This window comes from Balaenoptera acutorostrata, chromosome 15 (genome assembly GCF_949987535.1).
Source record: "Balaenoptera acutorostrata chromosome 15, mBalAcu1.1, whole genome shotgun sequence".
Taxonomy (NCBI): Eukaryota; Metazoa; Chordata; class Mammalia; order Artiodactyla; family Balaenopteridae; genus Balaenoptera; species Balaenoptera acutorostrata.
In genome coordinates this window covers 28,579,200-28,597,634 of record NC_080078.1, presented here as the reverse complement: position 1 = coordinate 28,597,634, position 18,435 = coordinate 28,579,200, and the positions used below count along the sequence as shown (strand labels likewise).

General features: G+C 46.7%; 1 protein-coding gene across 10 annotated transcripts in view; it reads left to right on the top strand.

Annotated features, from left to right (window-relative positions):
- The window catches only part of SNX29 (sorting nexin 29), a 559,610-nt gene extending 547,460 nt beyond the window's left edge, over positions 1-12,150 (top strand). For 7 of the 10 annotated variants that reach the window (XM_057528881.1, XM_057528882.1, XM_057528880.1 and 4 more), the window contains one exon: positions 6,448-12,150. In XM_057528881.1, coding sequence (XP_057384864.1) covers positions 6,448-6,577 — 130 coding nt within the window. In that variant the 3' untranslated portion in view covers positions 6,578-12,150. The remainder of the gene's footprint in view (positions 1-6,447) is intronic. The other 3 variants (XR_003623948.2, XR_003623947.2, XR_009005356.1) reach the window with 3 other exon arrangements.
- Positions 12,151-18,435: the final 6,285 nt, after the last annotated feature.

The window sequence follows — 18,435 nt, the reverse complement described above, 5'->3', positions numbered from 1 at the left end:
CAATGAGAATTTCAGCCTGAGGACACAGAAATGTGATGGCATGCAAGGTGGCGGCTGCAGTGAGCTTTGGTGTAAAAAAAATCAATGGTCCTTATTTAAAGCTGTCCTTGCAACCGTGAGACCTTCCTGCTTCCCTGGAGCTGCATGTGCACAGTCCTGGGCTCTGCTGATGGACCTCAGTCCTGGGATGCATGTGGCCTTGGCCCTGGCTCTCTACTAGAGGGAAGGGACCCGGGGAGAATCCCAGGTCTCTTTCCCATTCAGAGCAGGCCCCACCCTTTTCTCCATCCACCCCGGACCCGTCACCTCCCAGTTTATACTTACCAACAATCCCATGCCTTCAGATACTACTGTTAAACCATGTGAAATTGCCAATACTAGACTTATTTTTTGTTGTTGTTTTTGTGGCAAGAGCATTTAACCTGAAACCTTCCCCCTTCACAAATTTTAAGTGTACAATACAGGACTGTTGACTGTAGGTACAGTGTTGTACAGCAGGTCTCTAGAGCTTATTCCTCTTTTTTTTTTAATTTAAATTTTATATTGGAGTATAGTTTATTTACAATGTTGTGTTAGTTTCAGGTGTACAACAAAGTGATTCAGTTATATATATACATATATATTTTTTCATACATATGAAAAAATTCTTTTTCAGATTCTTTTCCCTTATTACAAAATATTGAGGATAGTTCCCTGTGCTATACAGTACATCCTTGTTGATTATTTTATATATATTGGGTTGGCCAAAAAGTACCTTGGGTTTTTTAGTAAAAAGAAGACAGTTTTCACTTTCACCAAGAACTTTATTGAGCAACGTATTCACCCTTTTGTTCTACTACTATCTGCCGTTTTTCAGGCGACTTCATAATTCCGCCTTCCCAAAACTTTTTATCTTTTTGAGAAAAGAACTGTTCCAGGTGCCTTTTACAGTCTTCCAGGAAATTGAAATTTTTTCCATTAAGAGAATTTTGTGAAGATGGAAATAAATGGAAATTCAACGGTGCAATGTCTGGTGAATACGGCGGATGAATCAGAACTTCCCAGCCAAGCTGTAACAGTTTTTGCCTGGTCATCAAAGAAACATGCGGTCTTGCGTTATCCTGATGGAAGATAATGCGTTTTCTGTTGACTAATTCTGGATGCTTTTCGTTGAGTGCTGGTTTCAGTTGGTCTAATTGGGAGCAGTACTTGTTGGAATTAGTCGTTTGGTTTTCTGGAAGGAGCTCACAATAGGGGACTCCCTTCTAATCCTACCATATACATAGCATCACCTTCTTTGGATGAAGACCAGCCTTTGGTGTGGTTGGTGGTGGTTCATTTCGCTTGCCCCACGATCTCTTCCGTTCCACATTATTGCACAGTATCCACTTTTCATAGCCCGTCACAATTTGTTTTAAAAATGTAACGTCTTCTTTACGTTTCAGTAGAGAATTGCTTGTCAAAATACGGTCAAGAAGGTTTTTTTTCACTGAACTTACGTGGAACCCAAACATCAAAGCGATTAACATAACCAAGCTGGTGCAAGTGATTTTCAGCGCTTGATTTGGATATTTTGAGTATGTTCGCTGTATCTTGCGTGGTATAACGTTGACTGTTCTCAGTTAGTGTCTCGATTTGATCGCTGTCAACTTCAACTGGTCTACCCGACCCTGGAGCATCGTCCAGCGAGAAATCTCCAGCACAAAACTTCGCAACCCACTTTTGACATGTTTGATCAGTCACAGCACCTTCTCCATACACTGCACAAATCTTTTTTTTGCATTTCAGTTGCGTTTTAACCTTTCTTGAGATAATAAAGCATAATATGCTGAAAATGTTGTTTTCTTCCACCTTCAATATTAAAATGGCTACACAAAAATTCACCAATTTTGATAAGTCTTAATTTTTAAGTGCACGCTGATATGACAGCTGTCACATACAATCTAACAAAATTGTTTTGAATGAATTTAAAGACAACTAAGTGCTACTAGAGCCATCTTACGGAAGAGACCGAAGGAACCTTTTGGCCAACCCAATAGTAGTGTGTATCTGCTAATCGCAACCTGCTAATTTATCCCTCCCCCCAACATCTCCCCTTTGGTAACCAAAGTTTGTTTTCCAAGTCTGTGAGTCTGTTTCTGTTGAAAATAAGTTCATTTGTATCATTTTTTTTAGATTCCACATATAAGTGGTATCATATGATATTTGTCTTTCTCTGTCTTACTTCACTTAGTATGATAATCTCTAGGTCCATCCATGTTGCTGCAAATGGCATTATTTCGTTCTTTTTTATGGCTAATATTCCATTGTATATACCACATTTTCTTTAAACATTCCTCTGTCGATGGACATTTAGGTTGCTTCCATGTCTTGGCTATTGTAAATAGTGCTGCAGTGAACACTGGAGTGCATGTATCTTTTTGAATTACGGTTTTCTCTGGATATATGCCCAGGAGTGGGATTGCTAGATCATATTGTAGTTCTATTTTTAGTTTTTTAAGGAACATCCATACTGTCCTCCATTGTGGTTGTACCAGTTTACATTCCCACCAACAGTGTAGGAGGGTCTCCAGCATTTATCGTTTGTAGGCTTTTTGGTGATGGCCATTCTGACCAGTGTGAGGTGATACCTCATTGTAGTTTTGAATTGAATTTCTCTAATAATTAGCGTTGTTGAGCATCTTTTCATGTGCTTTTTGACCATCTGTATATCTTCTTTGGAGAAATGTCTGTTTAGGTCTTCTGCCCTTTTTTTGATTGGGTTTTTGTTTTTGTTTTTTGACAGAGCTGTATGAGCTAGCTGTTTGTAAATTTTGGAGATTAATCCTTTGTTGGTTGCTTCATTTGCAGATATTTTCTCCCATTCTGTGGGTTGTCTTTTCGTTTTGTTTATGGTTTCCTTTGCTGTGCAAAAGCTTTTAAGTTTAATTAGGTCCCAGTTGTTTGTTTTTATTTTGATTATTCTAGGAGGTGGATCCCAAAAGATATTGCTGCGATTTATGTCAAAGACTGTTCTGCCTATGTTTTCCTCTAGGAGTTTTATAGTATCCAGTCTTACATTTAGGTCCCTAATCCATTTTGAGTTTAGAACTCATTCATCTTATTCAACTGCAACATTATGCCTGTCAGTTAGTTAACTCCCTACTTGCCCCTCCCCCTGCCTCTACTAACCACCATTCCAGGCTTTGGTTCTCCAAGTTTGACTATTTCAGATGCCTCATGTAAGTGGAATCATACAGTAGCTGTCCTTGTGACTGGCTTATTTCACCTAGCATAGTGTCCTCAGCATTCATCCGTGTTTTCACATATGTCAGAATTTCCTCTTTTTTTTAAAGGCTTGAATAGTCCATTGTATGGATGGACCACATTTTTTATCCATTCACGGAGATTAGGTTATTTGCACATCTTCCCTGTTGTGAATAGTGCTGCGGTGAACATGGGGGTGCAGAGAGAGTTCTTCCGGATCCTGATTTCTATTCTTTTGGATAAATATTTATTCTACCCTAGAAGCCTTGGCTCCAAGCCAACAAGACACTTGCCTAAGGAAACGCAGCTCGTTAGTGGCTCCACGTGGGGTGAACCCTCCTGCCGTTGCCACGGCGCTGTGAGGGCCGAGCGATCATCATCCCCGTGTGGCGGGCAGCCCAGGGCACGAGGCTCGAGGGCAGCGAGCAGAGCCCCTTGGCGGGGGACCCGAGGGTGTCCTGGCTCCGAGGCCCCGCCCTCACCCGCTGCGCTACTCCCCACACAGGTGCCTTTGGTGAAACTAAATGAAATGCCAGAGTCCTGGCCCCGCTGTCTCGTCACTGTCCCCTCGCACCAGCCAGGCTCCCGCCTCTCCCGGGCTCTCCCAGGAGCCAGCTCTGGGGACCACGGGCTCTGGTCACTGTGGGCAGAGGTCCTCCTGGCCTCGCACATCATGCCCAGTGATGACAGCAGCCACGGGCACAGGGGCAACTGGCTGGACCCCTGACCCCGGACAGTGTGAGGGGAGGAGGTTGGGGAGGCCAGTGGTTTACAATGACCTTTACACCTGAGCCCACCTGCACACTCGTAATCATCAGCCCTTCACAGGGGGGCAAAGATTCCTTCCAGCATCTTCTGCCCATACCTCTAAGCGGCATTCAGGGATAAAGAGGCTTATGGTAATGTGAGTGTTTGGGAAGAAGAGAGGGCCGTGGCAGCTTTGGGCCCGTGGCCAGTGCCATTCCGAAGGAGGTACCCAGAGGATTCGGAGCAGCTCCAGCTTTGTTCAAGGTCAGATGCTTCTCTTCCCTCCATGCACAGAAGATAAGCACACCCTGGCTCCCATGGGAGAAGGTGGTAATTAGAAGGATTTTTCATTTTATTATCTTACTGAGATGTCGTCCCAAATGGGAAATGAGGGACATCTCACTGAGCATAGTGTCTGGGTCCCTGAAAAGGCGTGAAAAATCAGCTCGTGTAAACCGAACCACTCCTGAGATGCAGGAAGCAAGTGGCCATTTCAGGGACCCCTGCGGGGACCATTTCTCTTTGGATATGATCCATTCCTTTGCTTATCTGGACTGGTTCTGGAGACAGCTGCTGGTGATTCTGGATCTGCTACTTACTCGCTGGTGGCTGTGTCCTCCCTGAACCTCGGGGCTCAGCTCTAGCTGGGCTCTGTCTTCCCTTGCAGAGTCCTCTAGGACTCGTGTCCGGAAAGCCCTTGGCATGGAGTCTGATGCCACAGAGACAGTCAGGATGTGCGAACAACCTTTAATCTTTGTTTTTAAAAAGCATTTTGTATCAGTGAGATATTTATTATCAACGTTTTCTCTTATTTTTCTTTTATATTTTCTGTCAGCTGTGATCTCACCATTTAGAGGCAGTTATTATTCCATTACCAAGTCGTGTTGATTCTACTTTCTATTCAAATTTCAGTCTGTGGTAGACAGAATGACAACCCCCCCCCACTAATTCTGTACCCTAACCCCTGGAACCTATAAATGTGTCCCCTTACATGGCAAAGGGGACTCAGTAGATTTAAGGATTGGGGCAGAGGGGAGATGTCCAGGTGGGTCCAATGTGATCACAAGGGTCTTTATAAGGAGGAGGCAGGAGGGTCAGAGGGAAAGAGAGTTGAAGATGCTGCAGTGTTGGCTTTGAAGATGGAGGCGGGGGCCACGAGCTGAGGCAAGCAGGAGGCCTGCAGGGGCTGGGAAGGGCCAGGAAGGATTCTCCCTTGGAGCTTCCAAGAGGTACACCTTGGATGTAGCCTCATAAGGCCCATTTGGGACTTCTGGCCTCTGGAACTGTAAGACAGCACAGCGTGTTGTTTTAAGCCACCAAGTGTGTGGTAATGTGTTACAGCAGCCGTGGGAAATAAGACAGAGTTCACCACCTCTGCATTCACAGCCCCAGCCCAGGCTTCTGCGCGTGCCTGGAGCAGCGGCCTTGGCATTGGGCACTTCCCAGTGCAACCAGATCACGGGGCCCCCGCCGCCGAGAGCCCTCCGGCAGATGCCCTTCACCCTCCGGCTGCTCCCTCCCTGCCTCCCCGAGTGCCCCGGTGCCCAGAGCCTCCTGGCCCCAAGCTTCACCCAGGCTGGCCCCCTACGCCCGCTCTCGGGCACTTCCTGCCGTGCCCCAGGCTCCCTGCTCGGGGAGGCTCTGGTGGCATTTGTAACCTAAGTCTTTGAACGTGTGATGTTTTTAACTCTCCTTCGGACTGTGAGCTCCACGGGTCCTGGGAGAATCCGTTTTGTTCACCGTTTATCCCCAGTGCCTTGCACGGTGCTTGGCCCACATGCGTGCGCCAAGATTCACAGAGTAAACAAATGTATCCTTCAGGTGTTTTCTGTACACGGCGGGGTTACAGCCTCCCTACTGTGCTTTAACCTGTGTTGGAATCATACGCCCTTACTGGCTCATAAACGCACTCCCGTGCCCCTGTGCGTACCGGCTGCTGCTGTCTCGTGGTTATAGGTGTTTTTTCACCAGTATATCCAGTATCAGTGATCCTTGCATTGGACTCATAAGTTGTTCCGTATTTCTGGCTCTTTTACATACTGCTGTCGTAAACACCCTTACAATTGGACGTTGGCGGACATAATTCCCTCTCCTGTGTTTGTGCATCTTTTATGACTTTTTAAATGCAGTGTTCTCCCAAGCATTTTCTTTCTTTGACTTTGAAATGTGCCTTTGCTGGAAGATCAATGAAGATGGTGAGAAGACAGCCGGGGCCAGAACCATCTTTCGTTGACTTAAAAGCGGGTCCAGAGCTGCGGCCCCAATGCTGTGCTGGGTGCTGCTGACGGACAGGAAGTTCACACGACAACGTGGACGCCCCTCCCCATTTCTCCACGCCGCTCTTGCCACCCAGCCAGGCAGCAGCCATGCCCCGGAGGCCACTCCCGCTGTCCACCCCGCCCCCTGCCGCCCTGCCTGTAGCTATTTGCACTTGGAACCCTGACTTAACCCGATTCTCCCTGCTCTGTCTTACAGTGACGTCACCCCTCCCGGAGAACCGCTGACCAAGAACAGCCGGCCCAAAGTGGCTTCCCGCTTCCCCAAGCTGTCCCGCGGTCACCCCAGGGAGACGCGCAACGTGGAGCCCCAGAGTGGCGACCTCTGACCTCGACGGCCACCCAGACTCGGGCCCTACGTGCTGCGCCAGCTGCCTCCACCCCGGCCACGGCAGCTGGCCCCTTCCACCTCGGAGGGACACCCCCGTCCCCCCGGTGAACGCCAGAGAGCACACCTTCCCCACCGGTTCCGTGACCCCCTGATTAAACTGGGCCATGTGAGAGCAAGGCAGGTCCTCGCTGGACAGACGCAGACATGTGGGCCCTGCTCTCCCTGGCCCTGCCCTGGGCCATGAGGGCCAGCCGTTCCCCTCCCTCCAGCCCAGGGGCCGGCAGGAGGGTGGGCGCTGGGTCGGGCTCGGAGCCCCCTGGTTGAGATGCACAAGTCTGATGTCTCAGTTGGTCAGAAGGTTCATCGAGAAACCACCTCTTAACTCTTTCCCACGTGGGAATTCGAATGACTGGTTTTTTTTTTTCCCCCTGTTTAATGTAATTGCCTGCTACAACCTATGGACGTGAAGGGTTTGGGTGGAGGCTAGTTCTTTTCCATGCTCTCCCCACCAGTGGTCAGTAGACACCCTAGTTCTTGCCACCATGCTCCGGGGAGACAGTCCGTTGGCCTTCGTGTGAAGGAGCCATTAGAGGGATGCGGAACTGTGGTTCTTGGAGAACTTCCCTACCTCCTTATGGTTGGTTCTGGAAGGACCAGCCCCTGTAGGAAACCTGAGGCCCCCTGGGCCCATGTGCACCTGGTCAGGCCAGCCATCAGCAGCCACCCAGTGACCCGTATTGGAGAGCCTGGGCTATCCAGGAGTCGGTGGCCCTGGCCTCGGAAGCCTAGAGGAGAGCCCTCAGGCTGTTAGAGACTCGGCTCTGGGAAGCATTCCAGAAGGTTCTGTGGGCCTCGGGCTTTCAGACCTTGCCCCGGGGCTCCGAGGAGCTCAGCGTGGCTGTGAACTTGGACACAAGTGTCCCCTCTGCACAGGTCATGATCACGCCCTAAAGACGAGGGTGTGCAGCACAGCCTCTGCCGGCCAGCGCGCTGTCCGTGGGAGCAGGGCCCTGCGTGCCCCCGAGACCGCCGCCTCTGCTCCTCCCATTCAGAGCGGGGCCCCGGCACGTGGAACAGGAGGAGGAGCAGCGGCAGGTCGCCCCGTGGGGCCAGAGCCATTTGGCCAGAATCATGGAACTCTCTCCCACCCCGGGCAAGAGCCAATCTCAGCTGCTGATACAAAGAGAGGCATTTTCTGGGGACAGTAGCCGACGTAAATGTGTGTGAAAGATGGTCCGTAGAAGGCTAACCACTCATCAGCTTACAACTGGGTGAGCGGTGTGGGTAATCATTGAGCGTTTCCTAGATAGCGGAAAACTCTGGAAGGAATGGCCTGGAAGGTTTGTGCTGCGTGTTCCTCCCGTCAGCCAAACGGAAACTTATCAGAGCAGTTAAGCAGAGCTGAGATCATCTACGTACAGCCCTCCAGAGACTCGGAGGAGGCCTGAGTGACTTCTGAGGGAACATTCTGCCAGGTGAGCCAGGTCCAGGTGAGCGAAACAAGCCGGCTGTTCTCTGCAGATGGAGTGGGGAGTGCGTGTCTGGGGGCCCTGATGTCAGCTCGTGGGGGTCCGAGGACCCGAGGGACGCTGTGTCCTAGAAAGGCAGCGCGGTTTCTCTCCCGCGTGTGTGCCGAGGGAGCCGCTGCATGTGCACTTTGTTGGAATCCCGAGTCCCACAGCGCTGCCTTGAACACAGAGCCCTCCTCGACCAGATCCTCCGGGACTGTCCGGAAGCTCCAGCTGCCCCAGATCCCAGCCCCACGCATTTGGGTCCCTCCACAGCAGTCAGTTTGATGCCAGCTGACAGGCTGCACAGCCGGATCTGTTCCCAAGGTGTCTCCTCTCTGGTTGTACTAGACCCAGAATGGTACCACTGCCCCGACACCCCCCAGGGCCAAGGGTTCCGACCAGCCAGCCTTTTCTGGCGCCTGACCCGAAACACATCTGAGTGCGAGTCTGGTCTCGCCTTCTCCAACCACCCCACCAGGAGCCAGCTTTGACATTCTGTGCACGGAGTTAAAAAAAAGAGCCAAAAAAAAAAGGCACCCATAGCTACAGCAGACAGATGCTGAGCTGGGAGATACAAATGCACTCGCAGCCCGTATTTAAAAAGGAGAAACTCTGCCTCCCCATTTTTTAAAGCTTAATTATTCACGGAAAACTTGCCCTGCTCTCCCAAAACGTGGATTGTAAAAAGTATTTTCCTGGGGGCCCCACGGGGACCCTCCAGGCTGCTTGCTATCTGTACCTCCGTTTTTGTGATCCTGCAGAAACCCTGATCCTTCAATTCCTTTGATTTCAGCTCAGACATGCATGTGACATGCACATTACAGCACCTCCTCAAAGCCTTAACTTTGGAATCACATGGAATGTTCTGCAGTGATTAGTCCATCCAGCTGCTCAAAATACTCCTGCCCTGCTCTCCAGGGTGGCGGGATGGACTTAGAAGGGGCGGACTCCCCAGCTCCTAGAGAAAGAATAAAACACCGAGGTCCAGGCCGAGATCCGGGACACAAAATGCCAGCCCCTGAGGATGTGTCAACATCTACCCCATCAATCCAAATCCAATTCAGAGGGTGGGATATCCCCTGGGACCCATCAGTGGGAAAGACAGCCCTTCAGAAAGGAGCAGTCGACATTGCTTCTCTCTCCTTGATCAAATTAGAAAATTGTTTGGAGCCTCCAAAGTTGGCGTCTGAGAGAGGAAGCCACCCCCCCATTCTGAAAGGAGCTGAAGGGCCCGTCTCTCTAGAAGGCCTTGACCCTCTGGTACCCCACCTGTTCGGGGAGGGAGAGGCCCCTCCAGGTCCCCTCTGCAAAGCCAGGCTGTCTGCTCAGGGGCGGCTTCAGCCAGAATGGGACGCAACATCAGCCGGGTCCATCTCTGCCATCATCTTGTTTGCTCCCTCCTTTTCCCCCAGATAAAGGAGACCCAGGAAAAGCAGGGCTGGGCAGAGACATCTCTCCTTAAAAGAGAAAACCAAAGCTCCCAGGAAGGGCGGTCCGAGGCTGGTGTAAACCTCACCCAGAAGCGAGCTTTCTCAGCTCCTGCTCCTGCAGCTGGTCTGGAATCCTGGCTTGAAACAACCCAGCATCTCTCCACAGTCAGGCCCTGGGGGAGGAGGCGGCTTTCCTGGAAGAGGCTGTTAAACCCCACAGTGGTCGCCTTTAACACCATCACCAGGCCCATCCAGGGGCTTCCTAGCTACGAAAGGGATCACCTGATTGAGTTGTAGAGACAGTGCCATCTTGTGAGACCTGGCAAGAGGCGTGAACGGTGAGGGGGAGGGACGTGGACCAGTGTTTGTGGACAAGGTCTGGTCACACAGCATGGGGCCTATTGAGATGTGTTCTTTGATAACCGCTGGATTTTACAGCAGTGCTGGGTGTAGTGCCGGGCTGTGCTGTGCCTTTAAAACAACAGAGGCAATCAAAGCTGTCTACATCCGTGGGATTGATAACACAGCGGCAGCTAATGCCCAGAGGCAGCAGGCACTGGAGGCCCAAGAATTAATCCCCAGGTTTTGGGCTCAGAATCAGGAAACAGGAATGAAGACCCACCCACCAGCCCAGTTGATCCGAAGCACTCCTAACAAACACCCTGAACTAGGGCTCTGCGGCCCTGGGCAAGCTGGTGGCCTTGCCTCCTCTTTTTCTCCTATTATTTCCTCATGAGACAGTTTGCCCACTGGAGGACCAGGTCACAGGGTTTCAGGCCTTGCTCCCCCACGCCACCTGCTCACCCTCACAGGGGGTGCCGCCAGCTGGACCCCTCACCTGGAGGCCAGGCCCTGACCTCGGGCCCCGGCAGACCTCTCCTAACCAGTCACGTCTGGCATCCTTCCTTCATCCCTCAGCCTGGCAACTCGGTACCAGCGCCCATTCATGGGAGGTGCTCTCCCCCAAAGGGGGCACCTCGCCTGGGCGTGTCACTGACAGTAAAGAACAGGCTGGATTCTCAGCCTCAAGCCACGTGGGCATCCCCCAGGACCTGCCAGAGAAGGACCCTGCCTGGGAGCATCAGATCGGCTAAGAGGCGTCCTAGAAGGAGCACGCCCTGCTCAAGCTTCAACCCCAAAGGCAATAACTAACTGTCTTGACCCTGTCTCGGTGTTTCCCTCGGGACACTGCCACCCACACTGGACCTTCCCCCAGGCTGGGCGCTTCTGGCACGCAGGCATCTGCCCACAAGCAAGGCCTTTTGCAATGATCATTTTTCACAGTATTGTGTATTGTTTCATTAAAGCTAACATTAAATGTCTGCTGTTCAGATTGGCTTCTGTGCTAATTTTGCACAATTGTAGCACTGTATATTTTATCTAACATTCCCATGCCAAAAAATTCATTTTTCATGTTTCCCTAACACGTGGTCTTGATTACGTTTCTAAAATAAAACTTCGGCTACTGGATCGATAGAAGTGAGGGTGGAGGCTTGCCGATCTCCGTGCTCTGAGCAGAGCAGCTGTCTTCTCACCCCACAGTGACTGAAATGCCCCTGCTCAGTTCAGGGCGGGATTCTGACCTTCCCTTCCGCCATGCCCGTTGCCGTGGATGGGCCTGATTCGGGTAGTTCTCAAGTCTGTCAAGGAGCCCTTACTTTCATCTCTGAATCCTAACAACCGCATTAAATGGGTTTCCTCATCTACCCAATCAATCAGTTTAGGAAGAGAAGTGGAAAAAAAAATCTGGTTTCTCTGAAAGATGGTTGAGCCTACAGCAAGGATGAGCAACCCCACTCGAAGGCCAGGCTGGATCCATGAGTGTTTCGAGGTCCAGGGATTCACTTCTTTCTTACTGGCACATAAATGTTTTGCCACCGTCACTGAAAACCACTAGCTGACCCGCCCAGGCTCCCCGCCTGCCCTCAAATCCCGTCAGGTCTGCCTCCTGCCTTCATGAACGGCAAGGGGAGAAGCCACGCACCTCCGACGATTCTTTCCGCCATCACCTGAGACCATACAAGGGGACGCCCTTGCAAAACCTGGGACTGAGGACGTGGAAGGTTACAAACTGGGGGATCACACGTCTGCACCCAGAGTTGCTAGCCCCTCCAGAGATGAGCTGGAGAACAGGCCTAGCCAGGAGTGAGGGGGGGTGGATTTTGTGTTATCTAGCATTCACCCTGGAAAGAGTGTCTTTGCCTCTGCCGCCTTAGTGGCACCATCCCCGGCATCGCCATTTGGTAGAACACTTTGCTTAGCTCATCAGATGCTCACTTCTTGGAGGAGGGAGTCTTTTGACTACAGGCGCCATGGTGACCCAGCCGGAGTCACCCACGATCGGGTCCCAGTGAGCCGTCTGTCGCAGGGAACAAGGCGACAAATCTAGAGTCTAGTGTCTGGACATGAGGCCTACAAGCCCGCGGATTCGCTCTGAAACACGTAGTATTATCTTAACTACCCTGCTCTGTTAAGGTTTACACGATAGAATTTTTAAACAAATGTGTTTAATTTTCTAAACTCTCTTGTATTAAAATTTTCTTTTGGAATAAGCTGTGGTAATTTTGTTACAATCTGGTCGAGACACACCTCTTTACAACTGACAACATTAAAACAGTGACATTTCCTAAATTAGATACTCGGTTTATGGTCTCTCTGATTCTTTGTGTCCATTCTTTTTTCAGCAGTTGGGGATTAGGTGAACTTTCAATATACATGTTATAAAAACTTCCAGAAAGGTCCTTCACCACTGCACATGTTATCCTGAACAACAGGATTTGACTGGACGAACATCACTTGTATTTGAAGTGGAGCAAAATCCTATTTTGAGTTATTAGGCAGGTCCGTATTAATGGGAGATGTAGAATCAAAATTCTATACAGAAGGGAAAAAGCCCCTCCTATTCATTCACTCAGAAACAGACAGTTATTGGGCACCTACCATATATCATCATGCGAGGCACTGGGCATGCAGCAGTGACCAAGACAGAAAAGACCCCTGCCGTTTTGGACTGACATTCCAAGTAAGGCAGATGGACAATAATATGTATATTTCTTCCTATCTATCTATCTCTCCATCCATCTCTCTGTCTATACACACACACACTTCTTAAAGTCAGCCATCCAGATAATTACAAGACCGCAGTAAGCGCCATGAAGGAATAAGCAGGGCTTGGAGGAAGGATCTCCTGTATATAGTCCAGGCCAGACTTTCTCACCCTCAGCACTGCTGACATTTGGGGCTGGACAATTCTGTGTCAAGGGGACTGTCCTGTCACTGTTAGATGGTCAGCAGCCCTGGCCTCTACCCACTAAATGCCCCTAGAACCCTTTCCATACTGACAACTGGCAATGTCTCCAGATTTGACCACACGTCCCCGGAGTGAGGAATGGTTCCCCCTTGAGAACCATGAGGCTAGACCAAGGGGTTCTCTTGGCAGATGTGACATTTAAGCTGTGACCTGAAGGATGAGAAAGAAATACTACACTGTCCCCTGCTCCCCACCCCAAATTTACATTGACTTAAAAATTCATACCCTATAGCAAGGTACTTAACCTTTTTAACCAGGATGATAAGAGCCTAGGCATAAAGTCAGTATATAAAAGTCGTACCCTCAAATCCTGGGGAGATTCTGCTCAGGGCCCCACGAAGGGTGCACTGCAGACTGCTGAGCCCAGTGCTGTGGAAATGGCACTCCTGGGCTGATAAAACAGGAGAAGGGGTGGGACCAACGCTGGTTTCTGAGGGTGTGTACATGGATCGCACTGCGTCCTGTGCTCTACAGCCTCCAGGTTACTTAACCCTATGCCAATCCAGTGTATCCTGTATTTGAACAGATGAGAAAACTATGCACAGGTTGAGTGCTGGCCCGAGGTCCCCCAGCCTCAAGGTAGAAAAGAAACAGAGGACTGTTTCCACCGTGCCCACAGCCTGGACTGTCTTGGCCACACTCTAATCTGTCCTGGTCTACCCTCCCTCGCTTCCAGTACGGGACAAACTCCCCGATAATCCTCAACCTCTCCTCCAGCTTCCCAGCCATCTCCAAGCATGGCTATCTCCCAAGGGCCCTATTCACTCGAGCTCCCCCAAGGAAAGGCTGTCTTTTTTATTCTCCCTCAATCCATATTCCCAATTCTCAATTTCCCTGCTTCAAACCACTTTGCCTCCTTAAAAACATCAATTCCTTTGACGTTCATGCCATGCACCTGTAACACTCTCTACGCCTACGCTTGGACTTGTATACTGACCTCCGAGCTGCTTCTCACTCACTGATGATTAACGCCTCACTCAGGGGCCCCTCCATCCCCTCCAGTCACACCCCGCATCTCGCTTCTCTGAGCTGCTTCCTCTCCAGAGGCTATTCCTCTGTGCCACTTGCAGCTCTTCTAGACCAACGTGGCGGCCATCACTGCACCACCTCTGTAATCTTGACGTCAGACTCTCTGCTCTGATCCACTCTGTCACCCCAGCACTTTGCTCTAGGGCCCTCACCGCAACAACTGTTCAAACTTTTCAGGCCTGCAATCTGTCATTTTTAAAAACCTGTCCTCCTCACATACTCTTGCCAAGCACCCCCGTCCCAGTGCTGGTTCTGTGGGCCATGAGGATCATCGCTCCCTTTCGGGAACATCCGTGATTCCCCTGCCCCTCTTTCACACTTACTTGGCAAAAACCCAGCCCTAGTCAAGCCCAACTGACAAGCTAGTCTAAAAGCCAGTATTACTTGTAACTTTGGTTTTAACTCCTTGTAACTCCACATTTTGTTTTCTTCATAATTTAAGAGACTAATGCATTTTAAAAAATTATTAGTTTATGTTTGTGAGCACACAATGTACAAAGATGTACAAAGGGGTGGGGATGGAGCTGTAAAGGAGCAGGGTTTTTTTGTTACTAAAATTAAGCTGATGTAAATTCAAATCATTATTCAAAGTAACTTTAGGTTGTTAAATGTAATCCTCATGGTAATCACAAAGAAAACAGCTATAGAATATACACAAAAGGAGATGGGAAAGGAACAGTTCATGACAAAAAACTAAACACCAAAGACAGCAATGCATGGAATGAGGGACAAAAAAGCTATAAGGCATATAGAAAATGAATAGCAATGACAGAATATGTCCCTCCTTATCAGTAATTAAATTTAAATGGATTAAACTTTCCAACCAAGACAAAGATTGGCAGAATGAATAAAAACACATGATCCAACTATATTTTGTCCACAACAGATTCACTTTAGATCTAAAACCACAAATAGATTTAAAGTGAAAGTATGGAAAAAGATATTCCATGCAAGTAGTAACCAAAAGAGGAGTGGCTATACAATATCAGACAAAATAGATTTTAATGAAAGTTTCAATACAGGAAGAAGATATAACAATTATAAACATTTATGCACCTAATAATAATTATCAAAAAATAGAAAGCAAAAACTTAACAGAATTGAACAGAGAAATAGACAGTTCTACAGTTATAGCTGATGACTTCAATAACCCACTCTCAATAATGGACAGAATGATCAGACAGAAGATAAGTGAGGAAATAGAGGATTTAACACAATAAACCAACTAAATCTAACAGACATACACAGAGCACTTTACCCAATAGTAGTGGCATATACATGCTTCTGAAGTGCACATGGGACATTTTCCAGGATAGACCATATGTTAGGCCACAAGTCTCAACAGATTCTAAAAGATAGATTTCATACAAAGTGTCCTCTCCAACCTGATGGGATAAAGTTAGAAATCAAGAACAGAAGGAAAATGGAAAATTCACAGATTTGTGAAAAACAATACAAACAACCAATGGATCAAAGCAATCAAAAGGGAAATTAGAAAATACTTCAAGACAAATGAAAATGAAAACACGACATACCAAAACCTATGGGATGCAGCAAAAGCAATGCCAAGGGAGAAATTTATAGCTATAAATGCTTATATTAAAAAACTGGAAAGACCTAAATCAGCACTCTAATTTACAACTTCAGGAACTAGAAAAAGAACAAACTAAACTCAAAGTTAGCGGAAGGAAGGAAATAATAAAAATTAGAGCAGAAATAAAAGAGAGTGGAAAAGCAACAGAGAAAATTAATGAAAGTTGTTGAAATGTATCAACAAAATTGACAAACCTTTAGCTAGATGGACCAACGAAAAAAGAAGAAGCTTCGATTTACGAAAATCAGAAATGAAAATGGGGACATTACTACTGATTCTACAGACATAAAAGGATTATGAGTACCATGAACAATTTCATGCCAACAAGTTGGATAACCTAGATGAAATGGACAAATTTCTAGAAACACAAAACCTACCAAGACTGGATCAAAGAAATAGAAAATCTGAATAAACGTATGTATAACTAGTAAGAAGATTGAATTAGTAATCAATCTCCAGAGAAAGGAAAGTTCTGGACCTGATGACTTCCCTGGTGAATTCTGCCAAACATTTAAAGAACTAATGCCAATCCTCAAACTTTTCCAAAAAATTGAAGAAGAGGGACTTCTCACTCATTCTATGAGGGCAGTATTACCCTGATACAAAGGCAGACAAAACAACTACAAAATAAAACTACAAACAATATCCCTGGTGAACACTGATGCAAAAATCCTCAACAAAACACAAAGAATTCAGCAGCATATTAAAAATATTATACACCATGACCCAGTGGGATTTATTCCTGGAATGCAAAGATGGTTCAGCATGTGAAAATTGATTAATATAATATGCCACATGAACAGATTGAAAGGGGAAAAAACCCACTTGATCATCTCAATAGATACAGAAAAGGCATTTGACAAAATTCAACACCCTTACATAATAAAAACACTCAACAAACTAGGAATAGAAGGAACATACCTCAACATAATAAAAACCATATATTAAAAAAAAAACCACAGCAAACACCATATATATTCAGCAGTGAAAGACTGAAAACATTTCCTCTAAGAACAGGAACAAGATGAGGGTGTCCACTTTTGCCACTTCTATTCAAACACAGTACTGGAAGTTCTAACCAGAGCAATTAGGCAAGAAAAAGAAATAAAAAGCATGCAGATTGAAAAGGAGGAAGTAAAATCCTCTCTATTCATAGATGATAGGATTTTATACATAGAAAACCTTAAAGATTCTGCAAAACAAAACAAACAAACAAAAACCCCACAACTGTTAGAGATAATAAACAATTTCAGCAAAGTAGCAGGGTACAAAGTCAGCACACAAAAATCAGTTGCATTTCTGTACATTAACAATGAATAATCTGAAAGGAAAATTATGAAAACAGTTCAACTCACAATAGCATCAAAAAGAATACTTAGGTATTAACTTAACCAAAGAGGTAAAAGACTTGTACAATAAACTATAAAACACTGCTGAAAGAAATTAGATAAGACATAAATAAATGGAAACACATACCATGTGTAATCTTCATGGATTAGAAGATTTAATATTAAGATGTCACTACCCAAAGTGATTGACTGATTGAATGCAATCCCTATGAAAATCCCTATCACTTTTTTTTTTTTTTTGCAGAAATAGAAAAAATCCATTTTAAGATTCATACGGAAGCTCAGGGGACCCAAAATAGCTAAAACAATCTTGAAAAGGAAGAACAAGTCTGGAAGACTCACATTTCTTGATTTCAAAACTTTTAACAAAGCTACGGTCATCAAAACAGTGTGGCAGTGGGACTTTCCTGGCAATCCAGTGGTTAAGACTTTGCCTTCCAATGTGTGGGGTGCAGGTTCAACCCCTGGTTGGGGAGCTAGGATCCCACATGATCACAGCCAAAAGGCCAAAACATAAAACAGAAGCAATATTGTAACAAATTCAATAAAGACTTTAAAAATGGTCCACATCAAAAAAAGTCTTAAAAAAAAAAAAAGTGCAGTAGTGGCGTGAAGAAAGACATACACAAAAATAGAATAGAATAGAGAACCTAGAAATAAACCCTTGCATATATGGCCAAATGATTCATTGACAAGGGTATCAAGACCATTTGATGGGGAAAGGACAGTCTTTTAACAAATGGGAAAACTGGTTGTCCATGTGGAAGAGGAAGTTGGAGCCTTACATAACACCATATACTAAAATTATCTGAAAAGGTATCACAGACCTAAATAAATGTATAAAACTCTTAGAAGAAAACACAGGGGGAAGGCTTCACAACACTGATTTGGCAGTGATTTCTTGAATATGACACCAAAGGCACAAGCAACAAAAGAAAAAATAGATTCAACTTACCAAAAATTTAAAAATTTTGGCCATCATAAGACAATATCAACAGAGTAAAACAACCCAGAGAATGGAAGAAAATACTGGCAAATCAAATTTGTGATAAGGGATTAATACCCAGAATATGTAGAGAACTCAAAACTCAACAACAACAACAAAAAATCCCAATTCGAAAATGGTCAAAGGACTTGAATAGACAGTTCTCCTAAGATATACAAAGAGCATGTGACCAAAAGCACATGAAAAGATGCTCAACACCGGTAATCATTACAGAAATGCAAATCAAAACTGTAATGAGATAACACCTCATACGCATTTGGATGGCTACCATTTTATTTTATTTTTTTAATTTTTAAATTTTACTTATTTTTGGTTGCATTGGGTCTTCGTTGCTGCACGCAGGCTTTCTCTAGTTGCAGCTAGCAGGGGCTACTCTTCATTGTGGTGCACGGCTTCTCATCGCGATGACTTCTCTTGTTGTGGAGCACAGGCTCTAGGCGCTCAGGCTTCAGTAGTTGTAGCACGCGGGCTCAGTAGTTGTGGTTTGCAGGCTCTAGAGCGCAGGCTCAGTAGTTGTGGTGCATGGGCTTAGTTGCTCCGCGGCATGTGGGATCTTCCTGGACCAGGGCTCAAACCCGTGTCCCCTGCATTGGCAGGCAGATTCTTAATTTATTTATTTTATTTATT